The sequence below is a fragment of the Hypanus sabinus genome, chromosome 20, assembly GCF_030144855.1.
Source record: "Hypanus sabinus isolate sHypSab1 chromosome 20, sHypSab1.hap1, whole genome shotgun sequence".
NCBI classification, from domain to species: Eukaryota; Metazoa; Chordata; class Chondrichthyes; order Myliobatiformes; family Dasyatidae; genus Hypanus; species Hypanus sabinus.
Window position 1 is genome coordinate 51546040 of NC_082725.1, and position 22474 is coordinate 51568513.

Here is a 22474-nt window from a genome sequence, read left to right on the forward strand (position 1 = left end):
TTATTTATTTCCAGCATCTGCAGATTCACTCGTGTTGCCATTGTATTTCATTTGCCACTTTCTTGCCTATTCTCCTAATCTGTCTAGGTCCTTCTGCATCCTGTTTCCTCAGTACCACCAATCTTCATATCATCTGCAAACTTGGCAACAAAGCCATCTACTCCATCATCTAAATCAGTTATATTCAGTATTAAAAGAAGTGATGCCAACACAGAAGACCTGCAGAACACCACTAGTCACTGACAGCCAACCAGGAAAGGATCCTTTCACACTCGCTGCCTCCTACCAATTAGCCAATGCTGTAACCATGTTAGTAGTTTTCCTGTAATACCTTGGGCTCTTAGCTTGGTAAGCAGCCTCATGTGTGGCACCTTGTTAAAGGCCTACTAAATGTCCAAATATACAGCATCCAATGTCTCCCCATTATCTATCCTACTTGTAATCTCCTTAAAGAATTCCAACAGGTTCATCAGGCAGGATTTTCCCTGACCATGCTGACTTTGTACTAAATTGTCCTGTATCACCAAATACTCCATCACTACACCTTTAACAATTGACTAACATCTTCCCAACCACTGAGGTCAGTCTAACTGGTCTATAATTTCCTTTCTGCTGCCTTCCTCCTTAAAGAGTGGAATGACATTTGCAATTTTTTAGTCCTCTGACACCATGCTAGATTCCAATGATTTTTGAAAGATCATTTCTAATGCCACCACAATCTCTAACGCTACTTATTTCAGGACCCTAGGGTGCAGTTCCTCTGGTCTGGGTGACTTCTATACTTTTAGGTCTTTTCAGCTTTTTGAACACCTTCTCTCTTGTAACAGTAACTGCACCCACTTCTCTTCCTTCACACACTACAACATCAGGCAGAATAGGGGGATGTCCATTTAGAACAGAGATGAGAGGGTATTTCTTTAGTCAGAGGGTGGTGAGTCTGGAATTCATTGCCATGGATGGCTGTGGAGGCAAAGTCATTGAATATAGAACATAGAATAGTACAGTACATTACAGGCCCTTCGGCCCACAATGTTGTGCCGACCCTCAATCCCTGCCTCCCATATAAACCCCCCCACCTTAAATTCCTCCATATACCTGTCTAGTAGTTTTTTTTTTAATATTTATATTTTATATTTAAAGCAGAGACTGATTCTTGGTTAGTCAGGGCATCAAAAGTTATGGGGAAAGGCAGGAGAAAGGTTGAGAGGGATAATAAATCAGCTATGATGGAACGTTTAGCAGACTTAATGGGCCAAATGGCCTAGTTCTTCTCCTATGTCTTATAATCTTGTGTTGACCGACCGACCAATGTTTACTGGTATTGAACCAAAATTAAATTGTTTAATTAGAAAAAATAACAATATATTTAAACTTTTTAAACATTAGAAAGAACTTAAATTTAAATTGCTTAATTCATTTGCCGTAATTCAAGGACGATCTTCCTTTAAGTTGTTCCTTTCCATAAATATTTAAAAATTTGCAGAAACAGATAAAACTTGGTATACAATTTTGTGCCAGATTTCCCAGGGAAACTTTTTAGGAAATTGGTCATTCATATTTGTGTTTGCACCCTCTGACTTCTGCAAAAATAAAACTGTTAATATAGTGCATTTTAGATCAATGTTATTGGATTTCTCAATGGTCTAACATTAAGTATTTGTTTTGCTAATACTGTTAAAAGTTTTATCAGTGCAATTTTGCTTTTTGATGACTCAACCCAATTTTTGATGCAAATTCCACAGTAGTTGCTCTAAATGTTTCTTCACTAATTGCATTAGGACATTTTTGCTTATCTGGGCTTAGCATTAAACATTGGTAATTTTAGTAGTATCTTATTGTAGAAAACTTGTAGCCCAAAGGTAATATGCCATGCAACACAGAAATGGAGCAGAATTGCAGCCAGGTCAATGGGGATGAAGCAGAGGCTCTATTAACTGAACTTCCGTGCCGCTTAATTGTTTAAATTGAACATACTTAGGTGCATGTATAGGAACAAAATGTGTTTTGTATGTGATTTTGATTTGTTTTCGTTATAAACCATCAGAATAATTACATTTTGTGCTGCATTGTTACATCCCAATGGTATGAACAACTTTGTAACAGTTGCGAAAAAGTAGTTGAGTTAGTTTGAGTTGAATTTTGTTTTATTTCTTTCCTCCATGCTGTAGAACAAGCTGTTACAAAGCCACCTTTCAGCATATTTGGTAACAATTCTTCCACATCTGCTGGAACAAATGTGGGGGATGCCACGTCTTCAACCGTATTTGGTAGTTCTGCACCCACAAACACATCATTTTTATTTGGATCAGCTGGTGGCGCAGTGGGTAGTAACCTTGGAAGCAGCTCTGAATCAACTGTTCCTGCAACCCAGCCATTTTTATTTGGCTCACAGGAAATTACATCGGCTGCCAGTACATCAAATACAGGAGCCCCAACTGCACCATTCGCATTTGGCTCAGCACCCAGCAATAACACTGCGACAACATCTGCCTTTACATTTGGAACGCCAGCTACAACTTCTAATTCCACAGGTAACCCTTTTCAAACTCTCTTATAACCTACTGCTCTTAGGCTTAAGTGCATTGGAATATAAAAGGTAAATTAAAGATTATTTTTGTACAATATAAAGATCCTTAGAATTTTAAAGTTACTTGAATAAACAATTCCATTTCTGAAGTTTTACACTTAGCAAGAGTAAATTTATAATCAGAGATTGGAAGATCCAATTGTAATAACTATCAAACTGAACCATGATTTTTAAAAAAGCTAGAGATATCTGGCAGATCAAAACAAGTTTATCATTCAACCATACATGGATACAGCTCAACGAAACAGCATTCATCTGGGGCCAAGTTGCAAAACATACACAGCTCTTTCAAGATAGTGAGTAAAAAAAAAACATATATAGCCCAAGACCCTGAGCAACATGTCCCACAAATTGATCGCACAGTTCCCAGCAGTGCACAGCCACATGCAATCCAGCCCATCATTCCACTGAATGAACACTGGAGGGCAGCACCAATGGGAGAGGTTAGCCCCCAACCAAGCATGGACACCATGCTGCACTGCCTCAAGTGTCTCCTCTCTGGGGCTTCAGCAGCAGGCAGAGTTGTGGCTTGAGGCCTAGTCCTCACTACAACTGAGGCTACGCAGCTTCTCTGCTACCTGTCGCACCACCAAATGTGGGAAGCAGGCTTGAGCCATCTTATATTGTCAATGGCTGCAGGGTCTTGCAGTCGCAAGAGGAACATTCAAGATAGGTTACACTGTGCACCGCCTTTGTGGGCCAACTCTGATGCCTTCAAGTAGCAGGCAGCAAAGTGGTCTGCACTCAGGCCAGCTCTTCCGAACCCAGTCCGGCTACTCCAATCAACAAATAGTTCACTGGGGTAGAGTTGCAATAGCTGAAGTTCTTGGAAACCAGCATTGTCTTGCAATCATAAAAAAATACATTTACCAAAGGAAGAAAAAAGCTGGTCTGTCCTTTTTCACTAGTCCCCTACTCATTTTAGGAAGGGACTTGAGAACAGATTGGGGCAAATCTAATTTGTGGTTCTGGTTTCATTTTCTTTCTTAGAATGAATAAGACTAACCACGATTGATTGTGTAATATTGTGCTTTTTAGATTTTTTTGTTCCTGAAGCTCTACTGGTGTAGTCAGTAATTCAGTGTAGTTTTGAGTGAGAATGTGCCTCAGCTGGCCCTTATTTCTGTCAGCAAAGTTCCCATTGGTTTATTAAGTCATACTTGTATATAGTGCATAAAGTTAAAAATCCTTTTGCCAACATACAGTTATAGATTGTTTTAAGATACTATTTTAGAATGATGCATGATAACAATTGGAATGACTTAATTAGTTATAGGTCCAATCGCTAAAAATAACTGTGCAATGCAGCTTATTTTTGATCTTGTTACAGGTGGCTCCTCAAACTCCATCTTTGCCTTTGGATTAAGTTCTACAACTGCAGCAAATGCCCCAGCTTTTGGTAGTACTCAAAACCCAGTCCCTGTATTTGGACAAAGCAATAGCCAGTCATCTGCTGCCCTTGCTTTCTCTAGAACACCTTCTCTTGCATTTGCAACTGGTTGTCAGCAGCCTGCCTTTGGTTCACAGTCTACCAATAATCAGCCATCTCTGTTTGGAGGGCAGTTACCCAAACAGCAGTCCACATTTGGCTCCACTTCATCTACCTCAAGTAAGTAAATGCCAATTCAGTAACTGCTCTGAGTTTGACCACGACGAAGTAAACTGTTGAGACTATATTATTAAGTAATGCAGTGAGTTACTTGCATGTTTAGCATATGCCATTCTATAATAGTGAGCCTCATTTGGATGTATTAAAACATTATAGGATTTATAGCATTGTAAAGTTGTTTGTAATGGCTTACTTGTAGTCAAAGTGCACTTATGTAAAATCAGGGGATTCTTGCTGTTCTTAAGAAAGGAATAAAATAGCAAATTACATATTTTAGTAGTCTTTTTATCATTTTAGTGAATAGTGTTTGGTTTTGAATTCTCCAACACTATAGTCTACAGCTGAATTCTACAGTTCCTCACAGTACCTAACACTTGATAAATTTGTCAAATCTCCTTTACATTCTCCTATTCTGGAGTGAATATAGCCCTGATGAAACCAATCTCACCATCCAGTCCTACCATCCTAGGAATTAGTCATATAAGCCTTTGTGGTATTCCCTTGATACCAAGAATATTCTTCATTGGATAAAGGAACTAAAATTCCATATGCTGTACGCTTGTAGTAAGATATCCTTTATCCTATAATTCAATCTTTTGGTAGTGGGATTTGTACTCCATTGTGCAAGGACAAGTGGTCTTGCTGCAACTTCCCTTCATCCATTATTTGACCAAATAAATGATGATATTTTTGCTTCTAGACTAAAGCCCATGACATCACATTTATGCATATTAAACTGCAGCCATCCTGCATTTGCTCATATGCCCAACCTCTTCTTGAAGTCTTCTTTCATCCTCCTGAAAGTTTATACTCTTTCCCAGCTTTGTGTCAGCTATAACCATGGAGATGTAAAACAAGTTCTCCACCGTATCATACAGGCAGTCCCCCAGATTACATAGCAGTTCCATTCCAGAAAAATGTAAGTCGGTTTTTCCATTCAGAAATGTCCATTTTCTATAACTACACACCTGTTGTATTACTTTAATTCTTTCATTTCATTGGAGAATTAAAGCTGTCATGAAACCATTATTATTACTACTTCAGCTGCTACTACAAGTCCTATCTTCCCATGTCATGTTGTTTGTAAACCAAGGAGCCCTGTATTTCATTAAGCTGGAGCATCCCATTAGGCACTACCTGCTACCCAGTGAAAGACCCATTTATTTCTGTTGTGTTCTGTCTTTCAATTGTTTCTCTCCACAAAAAGTGCATTTTAAATCAAATGAATGCTAACATAAAGAATGTTTGTGATTGAGTGATAAAACTGTCAAAGCAATGTATGTTGAGGAAGACCACAGAAATCGAAGTGTTTCTGGATTGGAAAGTCAAGTGTACTTAAAGCACAATAAATAATATGGCACAGCTACAGTCATTGGAGGAAGATTGTGAAGTGAGAGTATTACACAAGAATGGGGTCAGCGAGGTCAGAATGTACAGGGTTTGGTGCAGAAAAGGACATGGATAACGTGGATTTGAATACAGTGGAAGCCCAAAAATGCAGCATTGAGAATGGTCATAGTTAGTACTGGGTAATAGTTCATATATGGGAAGTGATATGGGTGAAATGAAAGCAGAAGAGAATATGGTTCATTGTAGTGAGATTGAATTGCTGCAGTGTAACAGATGAAGGATATTAATTGACTAGGTGTTGTAGGAGCCATGTATCTATTTTCTGTCTGTTGTATCGTATTTTGTGTTGCCTGTTTATTATGGGTAATTTGGTGTTTTAGGAGAGTAAACATTCAACTTTCCAACTCTTTACTTCATCCATCCATCCATCCATCCATCCACTCCACCCCCACCACCCACACTCCCAGTTTCACCTATTACCTTGTGTTTTCCTCTTCCCTCCCCCCACCTTTTAAATTTATTCCTCATCTTTTTTTCTCCAGTCCTGCCGAAGGAACATAGACTGTACTTGTTTCCATTGGTGCTGCCTGGCCTGCGAGTTCCTCCAGCATTTTGTGTGTGTTGCTTGGATTTCCAGCAGCTGCAGATTTTCTCTAGTTTCTATCTAAATCCAGGATAATTCACAAAAGTTGAGTTTTTATTTTAGCTGGAATATTCTTGCTAAAATGGTTTGCAGTTTTGAAGCTTTTACAGTTGATTGTTACAACCTTTAGATTGTTCCTTGTGCTACTAAACCATGTGTTGTTAGTAATCCAGAAAGTACTTGACATTTCTATAATACATTACTTTGTTAAATAATTTATCCTTAAAATAATATTCAATCTGCAGGTAACAGCTTCCAGTTTGGAAACGGTAGGCCAAATTTTAACTTCAGTGCCGCTAATTCAACAAATGAGGTATTTCAATTTGGATTGCCTTCAGCAGAAGCAACACAGCCACCTGCCCCTGCTGGTGGCTTTCAATACAATCCTACTTTTTCTATTGGGTAAGAACCTCAATACATTGTGTGAATGTTTTCTGAACACTGTTCTGAGATTTTGTTCTTGCTTGACAATATTTGCTGGATGGTGTGAAAAGGGGTATTTAATAGAGTAAGAAACCTAGAATTATAGAGCACATTTTTCTTAACAACTCATTTTCCTCTCACCTTTGTCTGGCAGAACTGGTCCTTGCCCCCAACAATTTCTCTTTCGGCTCCTGCTGCTTTCTACAGACTTGAGGTATCCCCATGAGCCCCTAACTATACCTGCCGTTTTGTTGGCTATGTAGATCAGTCCATGTACCATGCCTTCCCTGGTAATGCTTCCCAACTCTTCCTCCACTACTTTGACAACTGCATTGGTGCTACTTCATGCAGCGATGCTGAGCTCATCAATTTCACCAACTTTACCTCCAACTTTCACCCTGCCCTTAAATTTACTTGGTCCATTTCTGACACCTCCCTCCCCTTTCTTGATCTCTCTCTTTCCATCTCTGGAGACAAACTGTTAAATAGAAACACGGAAAACCTACAGCACAATACAGGCCTTCGGCCCCCAGAGCTGTGCCGAACATGTCCTCATCTTAGAACTACCGAGGCTTACCCATAGCCATCTATTTGTCTAAGCTCCATGTATCCATCCAGGATTAAAAGACCTTATTAAAAGATCTGATGGATAGGGGAATCAAGGGATATGGGGACAAGGCAGGGACTGGGTATTGATAGTGAATGATCAGCCATGATCTCAGAATGGCGGTGCAGACTCGAGGGGCCGAATGGTCTACTTCTGCACCTATTGTCTATTGTCTTATCATTTCCGCCTCCACCACTGCCACTGGCGGCCCATTCCACGCACTCCACAAAGCAATGTCCCCTTGGATCCCATGCCTCCTTACTTTCTCAATAAGCCTTGCATGGGGTACCTTATCAAATGCCTTGCTAAAATTCTTATCCACTGCATTTACAGCTCTTCCTTCATCAATGTGTTCAGTCATATCCTCAAAAAATTCAGTCAGGCTCGTAAAGCATTACCTGCCTTTGACAAAGCCATGCTGACTATTCCTAATCAAATTATGCCTCTTCAAATGTTTATAAATCCTGCCTCTTAGTATCTTCTCCATCAACTTACCAACCACTGAAGTAAGACTCACTGGTATATAATTTCCTGGCCTAGCCCTACTCCCTTTCTTGAATAAGGGAACAACATTCGCAATCCTCCAGTCCTCCGGAACCTCTCCTGTCCTCACTGATGATGCAAAGATCATCACCAGAGGCTCAGCAATCTCTTTCCTCACTTCTCATAGTAGCCTGGGATGCCTACTGTCTGGTCCCAGTGACTTACCCAACTTGATGCTTTCCTGAAGCTCCAGCACATCCTCTTCTTTAATATCTATGTGCTGAAGCTTTTCAGTCTGCTGAATCTATACAATCACCAAGATCCTTTTCCATAGTGCATACTGAAGCAAAGTATTCATTAAGTACCTCTGCTATCTCCTCCGGTTCCATACACACTTTTCTATTGTCACACTTGATTGGTCCTGTTCTCTCATGTCTTATCCTCTTGCTGTTCGCATACTTGTAGAATGCCTTGGGGTTTTTCTTAATCGTGTCCACCAAGGCCTTCTCATGGCCCCTTCTGGCTCTCATAATGTCATCCTTAAGCTCCTTCCTGTTAGCTTTATAATCTTCTGATTCTCTATCATTACCTAGTTTTTTTTTAACCTTTCGTAAGCTGTTCTTTTCTTCTTGACTAGATTTACAACAGCCTTTGTACACCACGGTTCCTGTACCCTTTCCCTGTCTCATTGGAACGTATCTATGCAGAACCCCACACAAATATCCCCTGAACATTTGCCACATTTCTTCCATACATTTCCCTGAGAACACCTGATAGCCTTACTCCAATTAAACATTTCCCTAATTTGTCTGTTCCTATCCTTCTCCATGCTATGGTAAAGAAGATAGAATTGTGATCAGGAAACCTTCCTGAACACACCTAACAAACTCCACTCCTTCTAAACCCCTCACTCTGGAAATGCCAATTAATATTTGGGAAATAAAAATCTCCCACCACAACAAACCTGTTATTATTACTCCTTTCTAGAATCTGTCTCCCTATCTGCTCCTCGATGTCCCTGTTACTATTAGGTCTATGAAAAACACCCAGTAGAGTTATTGACCCTTCCTGTTCCTAACTTCCACCCACAAAGACTTTGTAGACAACTTCTCCATGGCTTCCTCCTTTTCTGCAGCCGTGAAACTCTCTGATCACCAATGCCACGCCCCCACCTCTTTTCCCTTTTTCTCTGTCCTTTCTGAAACATCTAAAGCCTGGCACTTGAAGTAGCCATTCCTGTCCCTGCACCATCCAAGTCTCTGTAATGGCCACAACATCATAGCTCCAAGTGCTGACCCACACTCTTAAGCTCATCCGCTTTATTCATAGTACTCCTCGCATTAAAATAGACACATCTCAAACCATAGGTCTGAGTACGTCCCTTCTCTATCACCTGCCTATCCTCCCTTTCCTCTGTCACTTCAGTTCAGTTCCCACCCTCCAGCAATTCTAGTTTAAACTCTCCACAATAGCCTTTGCAAACCTCCCCTCCAGGATATCAGTCCCCCTCAGATTCAAGTGCAACCTGTCCTTTTTGTACAGGTCACACCTGCTCCAGAAGAGGACCCAGTGATCCAGAAATCTGCATCCCTGCATTCTGCTCCAATCCCTCAGCCACACATTTATCCTCCACCTCATTCTATTCCTATACTATGTCACATGGCACAGGCAATAATCCCACGATTACTACCTTTGAGGTCCTGCTTCTCAACTTCTTTCCTAACTCCTTGTATTCTGTTTTCAGGACCTGCTCCCTTTCCCTGCCTATGTCGTTGATACCAATATGTAACACAACTCTGGCTGTTCACCTTCCCACTTCAGGATATCATGGACACAATCAGAAACATCGTGGACACCTGGGGGACCACTTTGTTGAGCACCATCTGCCAAAAACATAAACTTCACAGTGGCCCAACATTTTAATTCCCATTCCCATTCCTATTCTGACATGTCAGTTCATGGCATCCTCTTGTGCTGTGATGCAGCCACTCTCAGGGTGAAAGTGCAACACTTTATACTCTGGGTAGCCTCCAAGCTGATGGGGTGAACATCAATTTCTCCTTCAGGTTTATAAAATGTTCCCCTCTTCGATTCCCCACTCTAGTCTCTTTACCTCTTCCCATCTCCCTATCATATCCCCAGTGCTCTTCCTCCTTACCTTTTTCCTATGGTCCACTCTCCTTGCTATTGGTTTCCTTCTTCTCCAGCCTTTTACCTTCCTCTACCACCTGGCTTCACCTATCACTTTCTAGGGATCCTTCTTTCCCTCCCTCCACCTTCTTATTCTGGCATATTTCTCCCTTCCAGTCTTGAAGAAGGGTCTTAACACAAAATGTTTGTTCATTTCCATAGATGAACTATGGAAATGAACCTGCTGAGTTCCTTTAGCATTTTGTGCATGTTGCTTTCAATTTCCAGCATCTGCAGAATTTCTTGTGTTTATAATCTAAAGTTCTATTTTTGCACTTCAGATACATTTTGTCTCTGTGTGTAATATGTGTGTGTGTATAATATTTGGCTCTGGTATTGATTTTCCATTTGATTTGAAATGTTGTTTATAGTAGTTAACAAATGATGTATAATTACTATTTGTAAGTAGAAAATGGTGTGTTAATTTATTCAACTGGTCAAAAGAATTCAATAAAACCAAGTATTAACAGTGAGCCATGTGTTAACCAAGCATTGACAGTGAGCCATTTTATTTCAATTGCCTTCATGTAGTTTGAAGCAGTGAACTTGCAGAATATTATAATGCCATAAGATATAGGAGCAGGAGTAGGCCATTTGGCCCATCGAGTCTGCTCCACCATTCAATCATGGGTTGATCCAATTCGTTCAATCATCCTCACTCCCCTGCCTTCTCCCCGTACCCTTTGAATCCTGGCTAGTCAAGAATCTATCTATCTCTGCCTTTAGTACACCCAGTGACTTGGCCTCCACAGCAGCTTGTGGCAACAAATTCCACAGATTTACCACCCTCTGACTAAAGTAATTTCTCCGCATCTCAGTTCTGAAAGGATGTCCTTTAATCCTGAAGTTGTGCCCTCTTGTCCTAGAATCCCATACCATGGGAAGTAACTTTGCCATATCTAATCTGTTCAGGTCTTTTAACATTCAGAATGTTTCTATGATATCCCCCCTCATTCTCCTGAACTCCAGGGAATACAGTCCAAGAGCTGCCAGACATTCTGCATACAGTAACCCTTTCATTCCCTGAATCATTCTCATAAATTTTCTCTGAATCCTCTAAGTATATCGTTTCTAAAATGAGGAGCCCAAAACTGCACACAGTACTCCAAGTGTGGTCTCACGAGTGCCTAAAAGGCACTCTAAAAGAGCTTCAATGTCACATCCCTGTTCTTATATTCTATACCTCTAGAAATGAATGCCAATATTGTATTTGCCTTCTTCACAACTTGGAGGTTAACCTTTAGGATATCTTGCACAAGGACTTCTTTCAGAAGGCATTTGATAAGGTCCCTCATAGGAGATTGGTGGGTAAATTCAAAGCTCAGGGCATCGGGGGGAAGGCATTGACATGGATAGAAAACTGGTTGGCAGATAGAAAGCAAAGGGTAGCGGTGAATGGATGTTTCTCGGAATGGCAGGTGGGGTGCCACAGGGCTCGGTATTGGGACCACAGCTGTTTACCATTTACATTAATAATTTGGATGAAGGCATAAAAAATAACATCAGCAAATTTGCTGATGATACTAAGCTGGGTGGCAGTGTGACATGTGATGAGGATATTAGGAGAATTCAGCGTGACTTGGATAGGCTGGGTGAGTGGGCAGATACTTGGCAGATGGCGTTTAATGTGAATAAGTGTGAGGTTTTCCACTTTGGGAGTAAGAACAGGAAGGCAGATTATTATCTGAACGGTGTAGAGTTGGGTAAGGGAAAAATACAAAGAGATCTCGGAGTTCTTGTTCATTAGTCACTGAAGGTGAATGAGCAAGTGCAGCAGGCAGTGAAGAAGGCTAATGGAGTGTTGGCCTTTACAAGGTCTCTCTGTAGGCTCTCTGTTTCCTCAACACTACCCGCTCCTCCACCTATCTTTGTATCATCGGCAAATTTAGGCATAATTCCATTAATACCGTAGTCCAAATCATTGGCATACATCGTAAAAAGCAGCGGTCCCAACACCGACCCCTGCCCTGTGGATCTCCAGTGGTAACTGACAGCCAGCCAGAATAGGATTCCTTTATTCCCACTCTCTGTTTTCTGCTGACCAGCCAATGCTTCACCTATGCTAGTAACTTCCCGTAATTTCATGGGCTCTTATCTTGCTAAGCAGCCTTTTTGTCAGCACCTTGTCAAAGGCCTTCTGAAAATCCAAGTTCACTATGTCTACTTTCCTTTGTATACCCTGCTTGTAATTTCCTCAGAGAATTGCAGTATGTTTGTCAGGCAGGATTTTACTTTTAGGAAAGAAACCATGCTGGCTTTGGTGTCACATGCCTCCAGGTACTCTGTAATCTCATCCCTAACAATCGATTCCAACAACTTCCCAACCACTGATGTCAGGCTAACAGGTCTATAGTTTCCTTTCTGCTGCTTCCCACCCTTCTTAAATAGCGGAGTAACATTTGTAATTTTCCAGTCATCCAGTACAATGCCAGAATCTATCGATTCTTGGCAGATGAGTCAGTGGTTTGACTGCCCATTTGGTGAATTGTACTTATCCAGGTATATCAATCACCATGAAATGGCAACTTACCATTTGTTTCATGGTATAGTCAGTATTTACTAATTATGCTGTTGGTCAGTAGTTCTTGAGGAACAATATTGACATTTTTAAGGATCTTGTTAAATGATCCTTACTAGAAAGCACCAGATCTAAATGTTTTATTTTGAGGTTTGAAGCAAAGCTAGATGTCTTATTTAAATAGTTGCATTACTTTTAGGGCAATAGGTTATAATTTGTATATTTGGGAAAATCGGTAACCATCTGCAAATGCAAAATAGTGCCTTGTGACATTGGTTTTCATAACATAAGCATGAGTCATTTTGATTTCTACAAAAGTAATTTGCAGGTAATTCAGTCAATAACTTTTTTCTTTTTCTCTTGCACAGGGTTGGACCCCCCGCCAATCCCTTTTCTGCTCCATCTGGTGGCCGTTCAGCCGTTGCTGGTCGTAAGATAAAGACTGCTGTTAGGCGCAAGAAATAATTTTTACAGCTGTTTTAAAGAGCAGAGCTAATTATTGAAGGTGTATTTTCCATAAAGAGCTGGTGATCTGCATTAATTATTGAATTGTACCTCCTTCTGGGCTTTATCAGATCTACCTAGGACCATTTGAACGTGCATATAATTGGTCGCTGCTTTTAGTTGCCTGGTGATGGGTGACCTGTAGATTTTTTTTGTGAGAACCCAGCAGTGTCATTAGTTCAGGACTTGGCATGGTCTGGCTACAAACAACTTGCAAAGTGAATGGCTTTGTACATTGATACCTCTTCATCTGCACCACTAGATATTGTTCATAACCCACCTAATTTTACTGAAAGGTTGTACAGACTGAAGAGCATCGGTGAAAATAGGGCTGTTAATTGAAAAGGTTTCATCGCAATATGTGTGAAGTTTGTGAATGTGTAGATGTTAAATGGATGGCCTATTGTGCACTGATGTTTTCTGACTGCAGAAAATTGAGGACTTCAGATGAATAGCCTTCATTTCATAGAACATGTGCTTTTTTTAATTGTTTTGCTTTTTTGAATTTTCCATTTTATTACAAACTATTATGTACATATCCTATGATTTTTCAGTCAATCTTCTCTTCTTGGACAAAAACCAATCTGTGAACTTGAATTATTTTTTGTTTTAGCAGTATGTTTTTGTTCAGTATTGTCAATTAGAAGATTTTATTATGTAAATCTCATTATTCAAAGTTGCCTGAATCCATTTAACATCTTTTCTGATATACAAAATTGGGAACTCTTTAAAGTTTGCTTATTGGCTTTTGTGATCCACTTTTGTTTGGACCAAAACAGTGTTGTACAAAGTATTAACTATATATTTTTATATTCATTTAAATGGACTATGGTGACTTTGGATAATAAGGAGAACAATTTAATATTAAAGCCATGTTTATTACTGTATGATTAACAAAACCATGGGATAAATGCCATCAATAAAAATGAAATAGTAAAATCATTCTATTTTTCAGTGGAATCTATTCTTTATCATATAATTTTTTGCCTTTTAATATTCTACAAACTTTAAATTTTGAATCTATCAAAATGCATTGAATTTACACCATGGAGCTGGATCATTTGCCCATCTATGTGGGACTTGCATCTCAAATCCTTTCCTCATCCTGCTTTACCAAATCTCGTCCCTTCTATTTTTTTTTGCATTATTATTTGTATGCACTGTCATGTTATTAGCAAATTCATTTGCTCTTTAAGTAAATTAGTTCTCAACAATTTTCTAATAGGTTTAATAGTTTTGAACTTTACACAAGTGGAAACAGTATTTCTGTATAAGGTATAAAACACATATATTTAAGGAATTCCAGCCATGTTTCAGCATTTTTGGAAAGGGTTGGAGTTACAGTACCTTTATTAATAGTTCTAACTTGTTCTGACATTGTCCCTGTAAATAAGTTTGTATCTTAAGCTTGTAAGTTATTCTATAAAGGGTTTTTGAAAACTTAACATCTGATGTGTGTGTTTTGGAGCTGTGTTCACTACTGTAGGCAAACACTGCTATTCAAAACAGTAAGCAAGCTGATAAGCTGAACAGTGTTGATCAAGGGGTAAACTTGCTCAGCAGATACTGCACTTCAGGCTTGCAAGTCCAGTGATACTGCCACAAATTCAGTGACATCGCCATTGCAGAATCAGTTTTAGTATTAGTTTTAGAATCAGTGCTATTCTGAAAAAGTCACTGAGCAGCCACTTAATTCAGAATATCCCTCCACTCTTCACCTCCAGTTATTCCACCACTGAGTTTGTAGGGTTACTTTAAAAACATTGATGCACAAAGGGAAGCATAAGGATTTGCATCAATCTTCCCATTGAATTTTTTAATATAAAAATTATAATGTTGATAATATAATTTTAATTATAAAATTTTATAATTTTTATTTTAGATGGATGTACTTTGAAATAGGAAAGATGTTGACAAATCTCAGAATAATTCAATCATTTTTGGTTCCTAGGGGATAACTCTTGTTCATTCTGTGGAGAAATGATGAACGATTAACTGTTCAGGTTATATTCCAGTTAATTATTTGATTATTTTAATACCAGGCTTCTGTATTCAGTCAGGTATCACTGCTGGATCATTAGCTGAGGCCATACCTTAAAATAAACTGGAGGCAAATTTCTCATTTTGCCAAGGGTTTGAATGATTATAAATATCTCATTGAATAAAATGCATTTAAAACAAATTGATGAAATGCTTCAAAACTGTTGCTCCTTAAGTGTTTGCCCAAGGAATTGTTTTATTCTTTGAATTCCTCCAGATATTTTTTGCGTCAAAAATTTTAAAGTATAGTGCTAATTTTATCGTATCTGGAAAAAGTACAGGTTTTCTTGAAGTGTTTCACTAAATGGTGGAGTAACCACTTAGTGTGAAGTATTGAGTGATTTCTTGCCTCTAGAATAGTTCTGCCAATATTCTTTGATCTGCTTATTAACCCATTTTATCTGCCACAGAAATCTAAACTTTTTCGACTGCTTCTTGTCTGACACTGAGCAAAATGGACTGCCTGAACTATTTCCCTAAATAAGTTAATATCACATCTGTTTGCCCTTTTGTTACAGCATATTCCAAATATTAAATCAATATATTGAAAAGGAATGTTCAGTGTGAGGAGTTCATACAGCCAGCTGAATGTATTTATTGTTAAGTTACAACTTAATTTTATACAATGTCATTTGTTTTCAATATTTAAAGACAGTACAGAGCATATCAAGATGCCAGCCTGGCAGGATAGTCAACTGAACTTTATTGATAACCCAGCTTGTACAATGTGAACTCCCATGTGGGAGTGGCATTGGAAAAAACCTATTGACTACCACAACATCATTGGTCTGAAAAATGACTTAATTCAAATTCATCACTTAATTAGATGGAATTGCTAAGGTGTTGTGTAAGTAATAGCAAGCACTTGCAGCCAAATATTTTTGAATTAAAATTTATAAAAGGGAAACCCCATCCTGGTTTCCATACAACTAATCAAGGTCAGTGCTGACTAAACCTGAGACACCATTATTTGAAAGAATATGGATTAGCAGATTGCAAGTTTGTTTCATTTGAATTTACTGAGTAAGGTGATGAAGGCTGTGCAAATGTGTGATTTGAAAAGCAGAATACATGAGCTTAAAGAACATTGGAAGTGTCAACATGAAATTATTTAAGATGGTGATTTTTCAGGTTTGACACTTGCAGTGGTATCCCAAAGGAGGAGCTGTTAATTAAAATTAAGAAATGTGAATTTAAGGATGATGTACTAAGGTAGGAGGTGTTGTGGATAATGAGGTGGATTTTCAAAGCTTGCAGGGAGATTTATGCTGGTTAGAAGGATGGGCTGAACGTTGGCAGATGGAGTTTAATGCTGAGAAGTGTGAGGTTCTACATTTTGGCAGGAATAATCCAAATAGAACATACAGAGTAAATGGTAGGGCATTGAGGAATGCAGAGGAACAGAGAGATCTAGGAATAACTGTGCATAGTTCCTTGAAAGTGGAGTCTCATGTAGATAGGGTGGTGAAGAGGGCTTTTGGAACGCTGGCCTTTATAAATCAAAGCATTGAGTACAGAAGTTGGGATGTAATGCTAAAGTTGTACAAGGCATTGGTAAAGCCAAATTTGGAATATTGTGTGCAGTTCTGGTCACCGAATTATAGGAAAGATATCAATAAATTAGAGAGAGTGCAGAGACGATTTACTAGGATGTTACCTGGGTTTCAGCAATTAAGTTACAGAGAAAGGTTGAACAAGTTAGGTCTCTATTCATTGGAGCGTAGAAGGTTGAGGGGGGATTTGATCAAGGTATTTAAAATTTTGAGAGGGATAGATAGAGTTGACGTGAACAGGCTGTTTCCATTGAGAGTAGAGGAGATTCAAACTAGAGGACATGATTTGAGAGTTAGGGGGCAAAAGTTTAAGGGAAACACGAGGGGGTATTTCTTTACTCAAAGAGTGATAGCTGTGTGGAATGAGCTTCCTGTAGAAGTAGTAGAGGCCAGTTCAGTTGTGTCATTTAAGGTAAAATTGGATAGGTATATGGACAGGAAAGGAGTAGAGGGTTATGGGCTGAGTGCGGGTAGGTGGGACTAGGTGAGATTAAGGGTTCGGCACGGACTAGGAGGGCCAAGATGGCCTGTTTCCGTGCTGTGATTGTTATATGGTTATGGTTATATGTACTGGCCTCATACAAGAAAGACCAGTCTTGATTAGAAATAATAAGTTTTCATGCTTGTACAAGAAATTTCAATTTGTTCATGGTTGTAAATTGTAGAGAATTGAATTTATTTTTGTCAAATACCTTTGTCACCTCAAAAATAATTCTCCTACAAGATCCATACTTATCTATAGTTGTGATCACTTTTCCATAACTATTCTCCCAATAAGAGACCAGACACCTGGCCAGGTTCACTACTTAACACCAGGTCCTATATTGCCCCTTCTCTTAATGGACTATCTACATGTTATTTAAGATGCCCCTCTTCCCTCCCCCAGGTGAAAGTTGTGCTTTTAAATTTGCCTGTAGTAACAAGATAGTTGAATCTACCTAATGGGCTCAAAATAAAATCTCAGGTTAGAGACTTCAGGGAAAAGGATATTCCTATGATTTAAAAAATAGTCAAACCTTACTGGCGGCCACACCCTACAATTTCAGCCAAAAGTATTGTAGCGGTTACTTTAAAACAAGCCAAAACTACTGAGAGACTAAGCTAGGAGATCAACACTATATGATCGCAGTTCTAAAGTTGTAAAAGCTACTTTGGATCCTTTATTGCAAAACCAAAGCCGAACAATTTTAAAGCAATTAAAACTAATGAAATTTACCATATAGCAATCTTAGCATTCAAATCAGTGTAACTACACATTCTAATTAGTGATAGTATTAGCATTCTATGCATATTTAAGCAAAATTAGTTAACATTCCAATAACACCCCAAGTAGCAGTCAACAAAAATATTATTCCACAGCTCAACCCCTCTGTACTACCCGAGACAACTAACCACAAACGTGAATACATAACTATACTCATTTACTTCTCCACACCAACCCATGTGACAAGATTACCACAAAATACAATGCAGACATGGCTCCTACATCCCAGACCCTTCATTACACAGTTACAACCTTGTACTCAGGAAATAGAGGGCATGAAAATCGAACGACAAACATCTTAGCACTTACATTAAATGCCCCTTCTTTCAGTCAAGTCATACAACAGCCATCTAGGCCAGGGGTTACTAGTAGTACTAAGTAATCTTTACCACCACTGTCAAGTCAAAGTCATGAATCTTTTGGAGCTGTAACTCCTCAAATCTCTGCCTCCTGCAGAGAACAGATCTTTGTTATAGGTCCGCCCACACAGTTGATCTTGAAGCACACCTCCTGCGCACGTCCTCTCGTCTGGAAAGACTCAATGACTCTTGATCCATGAGTTGAGGGGCTGAGTCATCAACCAGAAACAACGTCTTCTGGAAGGAAATTGTGTTTTATACCTGACCATTTTTTATGTTCCTGTAACTGGTAAACAGGTCTGACACCTTTTGGACTGACTTCATCTAAAATGAAGTCTTCAGAAGCAACAGATGTGTGTTCATGCTTCCAAATGATTGGGATGCTTTAGTAATTGGACGATCGTCGATAGTAGTTTCTACTGCACAAAGGACTGTCTGGAAACCCTTTCAGTTAAGATTCTGTACCTTAGTGGTGTAATTGAGGATTTTTCACAGATACCTGATCAATCTCCCATGTTCCTCCATAATGTGAACTAGCCAGGGATTAAAAATCTATTTAATTCTGTTGTGTATGTGTCCTGTTCACACAAATATGTTAATAAAAATGCAGGAGACGGGAACTAAGGTTCATGGTTCTTTACTGGTAGAGTCTGAACTTGGCACCCATACAGATCAGTACGCACCTAATAGCAAAGCAACGACGTGCTACCAAAACATAAATCAGTCCCTTATTATAAGGTCGGCTATATGGTACACTCCTCCCTTTTTATTTAAATAGTATATCAACTTTTTTTTAACTGGGGCACTATGCTAAACAAATACAAATTCACTCTTAACATTACAAATGCCTACCATTTGTTTACAAATTATAACAAGCCGCGTTTTACTTTTTTTTTACTTTTGGTCTAAGACCCATTTAGAACTCTAGTCTCTGCCTCTCCGGATAATAGCTGTCCTGAAACATTTGCTTTGGGGAATGAGTCTCCACAAGTGGGTCCTCAGCAATGATGACTGGCTTATCTGTAGGTGCGGCTGATGTGGTCACGTCAGGAGTGCTTGCATCTATGTCAGGGGAGTTATGTTTTTCACCTAAGCATTCAGGATTTGGTCCACATGACGTCTCCATGCGTTCTCTCTCGCCTCCACTGTATACATCGGTGGCCTGTCTATGGCGGAAATTGTACCCGGCTACCATTTTTCAGTCCGGTAATCACGTGCAAGAACACTGAAACTCCGTGTTGACTTAGCATTCAAGTGTTTGAATTGTCTGTTCTCCACATCGCGCCAGACATCTGGTTTGAGAAAATCTATGCGGGACCTTAGTTTCCTGTTCAGAAATATCATCGCTGGAGTCTGATTAGTGGTTGCATGTACTGCATTACGATAGGCAAGGAGGAAGTTGTCTATCTTGCGTTGCAGTGGTTGATTTTCGCTGTCCATTGCCTTGATGGCTTTCTAGAATGTCTGCACAAATCTTTCTGCCAGCCATTTGTGGATGGATGGTAAGGGACAGATGTAAAATGCTTGATTCCATTGTTCTTCACAGAACTTTGGAATTCTTCAGAGACAAATTGTTGTCCATTGTCTGCAGATTTGTCCTGGTATGCCATTCCTGGTGAACATGTCCCTCAGAACTGTAATGGTCTTTTCCAACGTGGTTGTCTTCATTTTGATGACCTCTGGCCTTTTGGAATGTGCATGGATGGCAATTGAAAAGATAAGATTCCATGAATGGTCTGGCTAAGTCCATGTGCACTCTTTGCCATGGTGATGAGGGCCACTCCCATGGATGGAGAGGGGCTTGTGGTGGTGTGTTCTGGATCTTTTGACAGCCATAGGAGTTCTTGGTCAAGTCTTCAATCTGTTTATCGATTCCTGGCCACCACACACAGGCACGGGCAAGACTTTTCATCTTCACGGTATTCAGGGGCCCCTTGTGCAGTTCCTCCAGTACTCTGGAGTGGAGCTTGGGAGGAATCACAACTCGTGAACCACACATTAGTGTCCCCCAACACAGTGACAACTGCTCCTTCCTCACTGAGAAGGCAGGAAACAGTGCGTTACCACATGCTGGCTATCCCTTTACCGTGATGTCATAGAGTCATCAACAGTTTGACAGCATAGAGTCATTGCGTGTTTCTCTTTCAATGAGGCTGTTTGTCACTGGTAATTGTTCAACTATTGTATGAAAGACCTCTGCTGAATCCATTTGTGTAGTTATCTCTGAAGTCGGCAGTGGTAAACATGACAAACCATCTGCGTTGCCATGTTGCTTGGTCCCCTTGTGTTCAATGTCATACATGTGATCTCCTAAGGAAAGGGTCAATTGCTGCAGCCTTTGCGCGGTCATCACTGAAACGCCTTTTCTTGGGTTGAAGATTGACACGAGAGGCTGATGGTCAGTCAGCAGGGTAAACTTTTGACCATACAAGTAGTGACTGAATTTCTTGACTCCCCAAACAAGGCTTAGGCCCTCACTGTCAATCTGTGCGTAGTTGCGTTCAGCTGAAGTTAGCGTTGTTGAGGCAAAGGCTGTTGGCCTTTCTGAGCCATCTGGAAACTTGTGCGATAACACAGCTTCTATCCCATGGGGCGAGGCATCACAGCCAGTCGGATTGTTAAGGAGGGGTCAAAGTGTGCAAGCACCCTTTCTGAAGTTATGAGTCTGTTAGTTTCTTGAAACACTTTCTCACAGCTCTTTGCCACTTCCATTGTGTCCCTGTTTGTACTAGTACATTTAGTGGGTGTAGGACTGTGGATGGATTAGGCAAGAACTAGTCCAAGATATGCTGTCAGCTGAGTGGTGTAACAATAGATAATAGACAATAGGTGCAGAAGTAGACCATTCGGCCCTTCGAGCCTGCACCGCCATTTTGAGATCATGGCTGATCAATTAATATCAATACCCGGTTCCTGCCTTGTCCCCATATCCCTTGATTCCCCTATCCATAAGATACCTATCCAGCTCCTTCTTGAAAGCATCCAGAGAATTGGCCTCCACTACCTTCTGAGGCTGTGCATTCCAGACCCCCACAACTAGAAGTTTTTCCTTAACTCTGTCCTAAATGACCTACCCCTTATTCTCAAACCATGCCCTCTGGTACTGGACTCTCCCAGCATCTGGAACATATTTCCTGCCTCTATCTTGTCCAATCCCTTAATAATCTTATATGTTTCAATCAGATCCCCTCTCAGTCTCCTTAATTCCAGCGTGTACAAGCCCAGTCTCTCTAACCTCTCTGCGTAAGACAGTCCAGACATCCCAGGAATTAACCTCGTGAATCTACACTGCACTTCCTCTACAGCCGGGATGCCCTTCCTTAACCCTGGAGACCAAAACTATACACAATACTCCAGGTGTGGTCTCACCAGGGCTCTGTACAAATGCAAGAGGATTTCCTTGCTCTTGTACACAATTCCTTTTGTAATAAAGGCCAACATTCCATTAGCCTTCTTCACTGCCTGCTGCACTTGCTCATTCACCTTCAGTGACTGATGAACAAGGACACCTAGATCTCTTTGTATTTTTCCCTTACCTAACTCTACACCATTCAGATAATAATCTGCCTTCCTGTTCTTACTCCCAAAGTGAATAACACTGCCACCCAGCTTAGTATCATCAGCAAATTTGCTGATGTTATTTTCAATGCCTTCATCCAAATCGTTGACGTAAATTGTAAACAGCTGTGGTCCCAAAACCGAGCCCTGTGGCACCCCACTAGTCACCACCTGCCATTCCGAGAAACACCCATTCACCATTACCCTTTGCTTTCTATCTGCCAACCAGTTTTCTATCCATGTCAATGTCTTCCCCCCAATGCCCTGAGCTTTGATTTTACCCACCAATCTCCTATGAGGGACCTTATCAAATGCCTTCTGAAAATCGAGGTACACTACATCCACTGGATCTCCCCCGTCTAACTTCCTGGTTACATCCTCAAAAAATTCCAACAGATTAGTCAAGCATGATTTGCCCTTGGTAAATCCATGCTGGCTCGGCCCAATCCTATCACTGCTATCTAGATATGCCACTATTTCATCCTTAATAATGGACTCTAGCATCTTCCCCACTACTGATGTCAGGCTTTTGCTATCTTCCTTTATATTCCTGGCTAGCTTGTGTTCATACCTCATTTTTTCTCCCCGTATTGTCTTTTTAGTTAGGTTCTGTTGTTCCTTAAAAACTTCCCAATCATCTGTCCTCCCACTCACCTTAGCTCTGTCATACTTCCTTTTTTTTAATGCTATGCAATCTCTGACTTCCTTTTTCAACCACTGTGGCCCCTTTCCTCCCTTTGAATCCTTCCTTCTCTGGGGGATGAACTGATTTTGCACCTTGTGCAT

General features: G+C 40.1%; 2 protein-coding genes across 4 annotated transcripts in view; one reads left to right on the top strand and one right to left on the bottom strand.

The window, feature by feature from the left end:
* The window catches only part of nup153 (nucleoporin 153), a 57512-nt gene extending 43656 nt beyond the window's left edge, over positions 1-13856 (top strand). For all 3 annotated transcript variants that reach the window (XM_059945488.1, XM_059945487.1, XM_059945490.1), the window contains 4 exons: positions 2169-2531; positions 3918-4196; positions 6435-6591; positions 12779-13856. In XM_059945488.1, the coding sequence (XP_059801471.1) occupies positions 2169-2531; positions 3918-4196; positions 6435-6591; positions 12779-12875 (896 nt within the window). In that variant the 3' untranslated portion in view covers positions 12876-13856. The remainder of the gene's footprint in view (positions 1-2168; positions 2532-3917; positions 4197-6434; positions 6592-12778) is intronic.
* LOC132378526 (uncharacterized) overlaps positions 1-22270 on the bottom strand; it is a 377364-nt gene extending 355094 nt beyond the window's left edge. The window contains exon 1 of the mRNA XM_059945491.1: positions 22260-22270. The gene's annotated coding sequence lies outside the window, so the exon portion shown is untranslated. The remainder of the gene's footprint in view (positions 1-22259) is intronic.
* Positions 22271-22474: the final 204 nt, after the last annotated feature.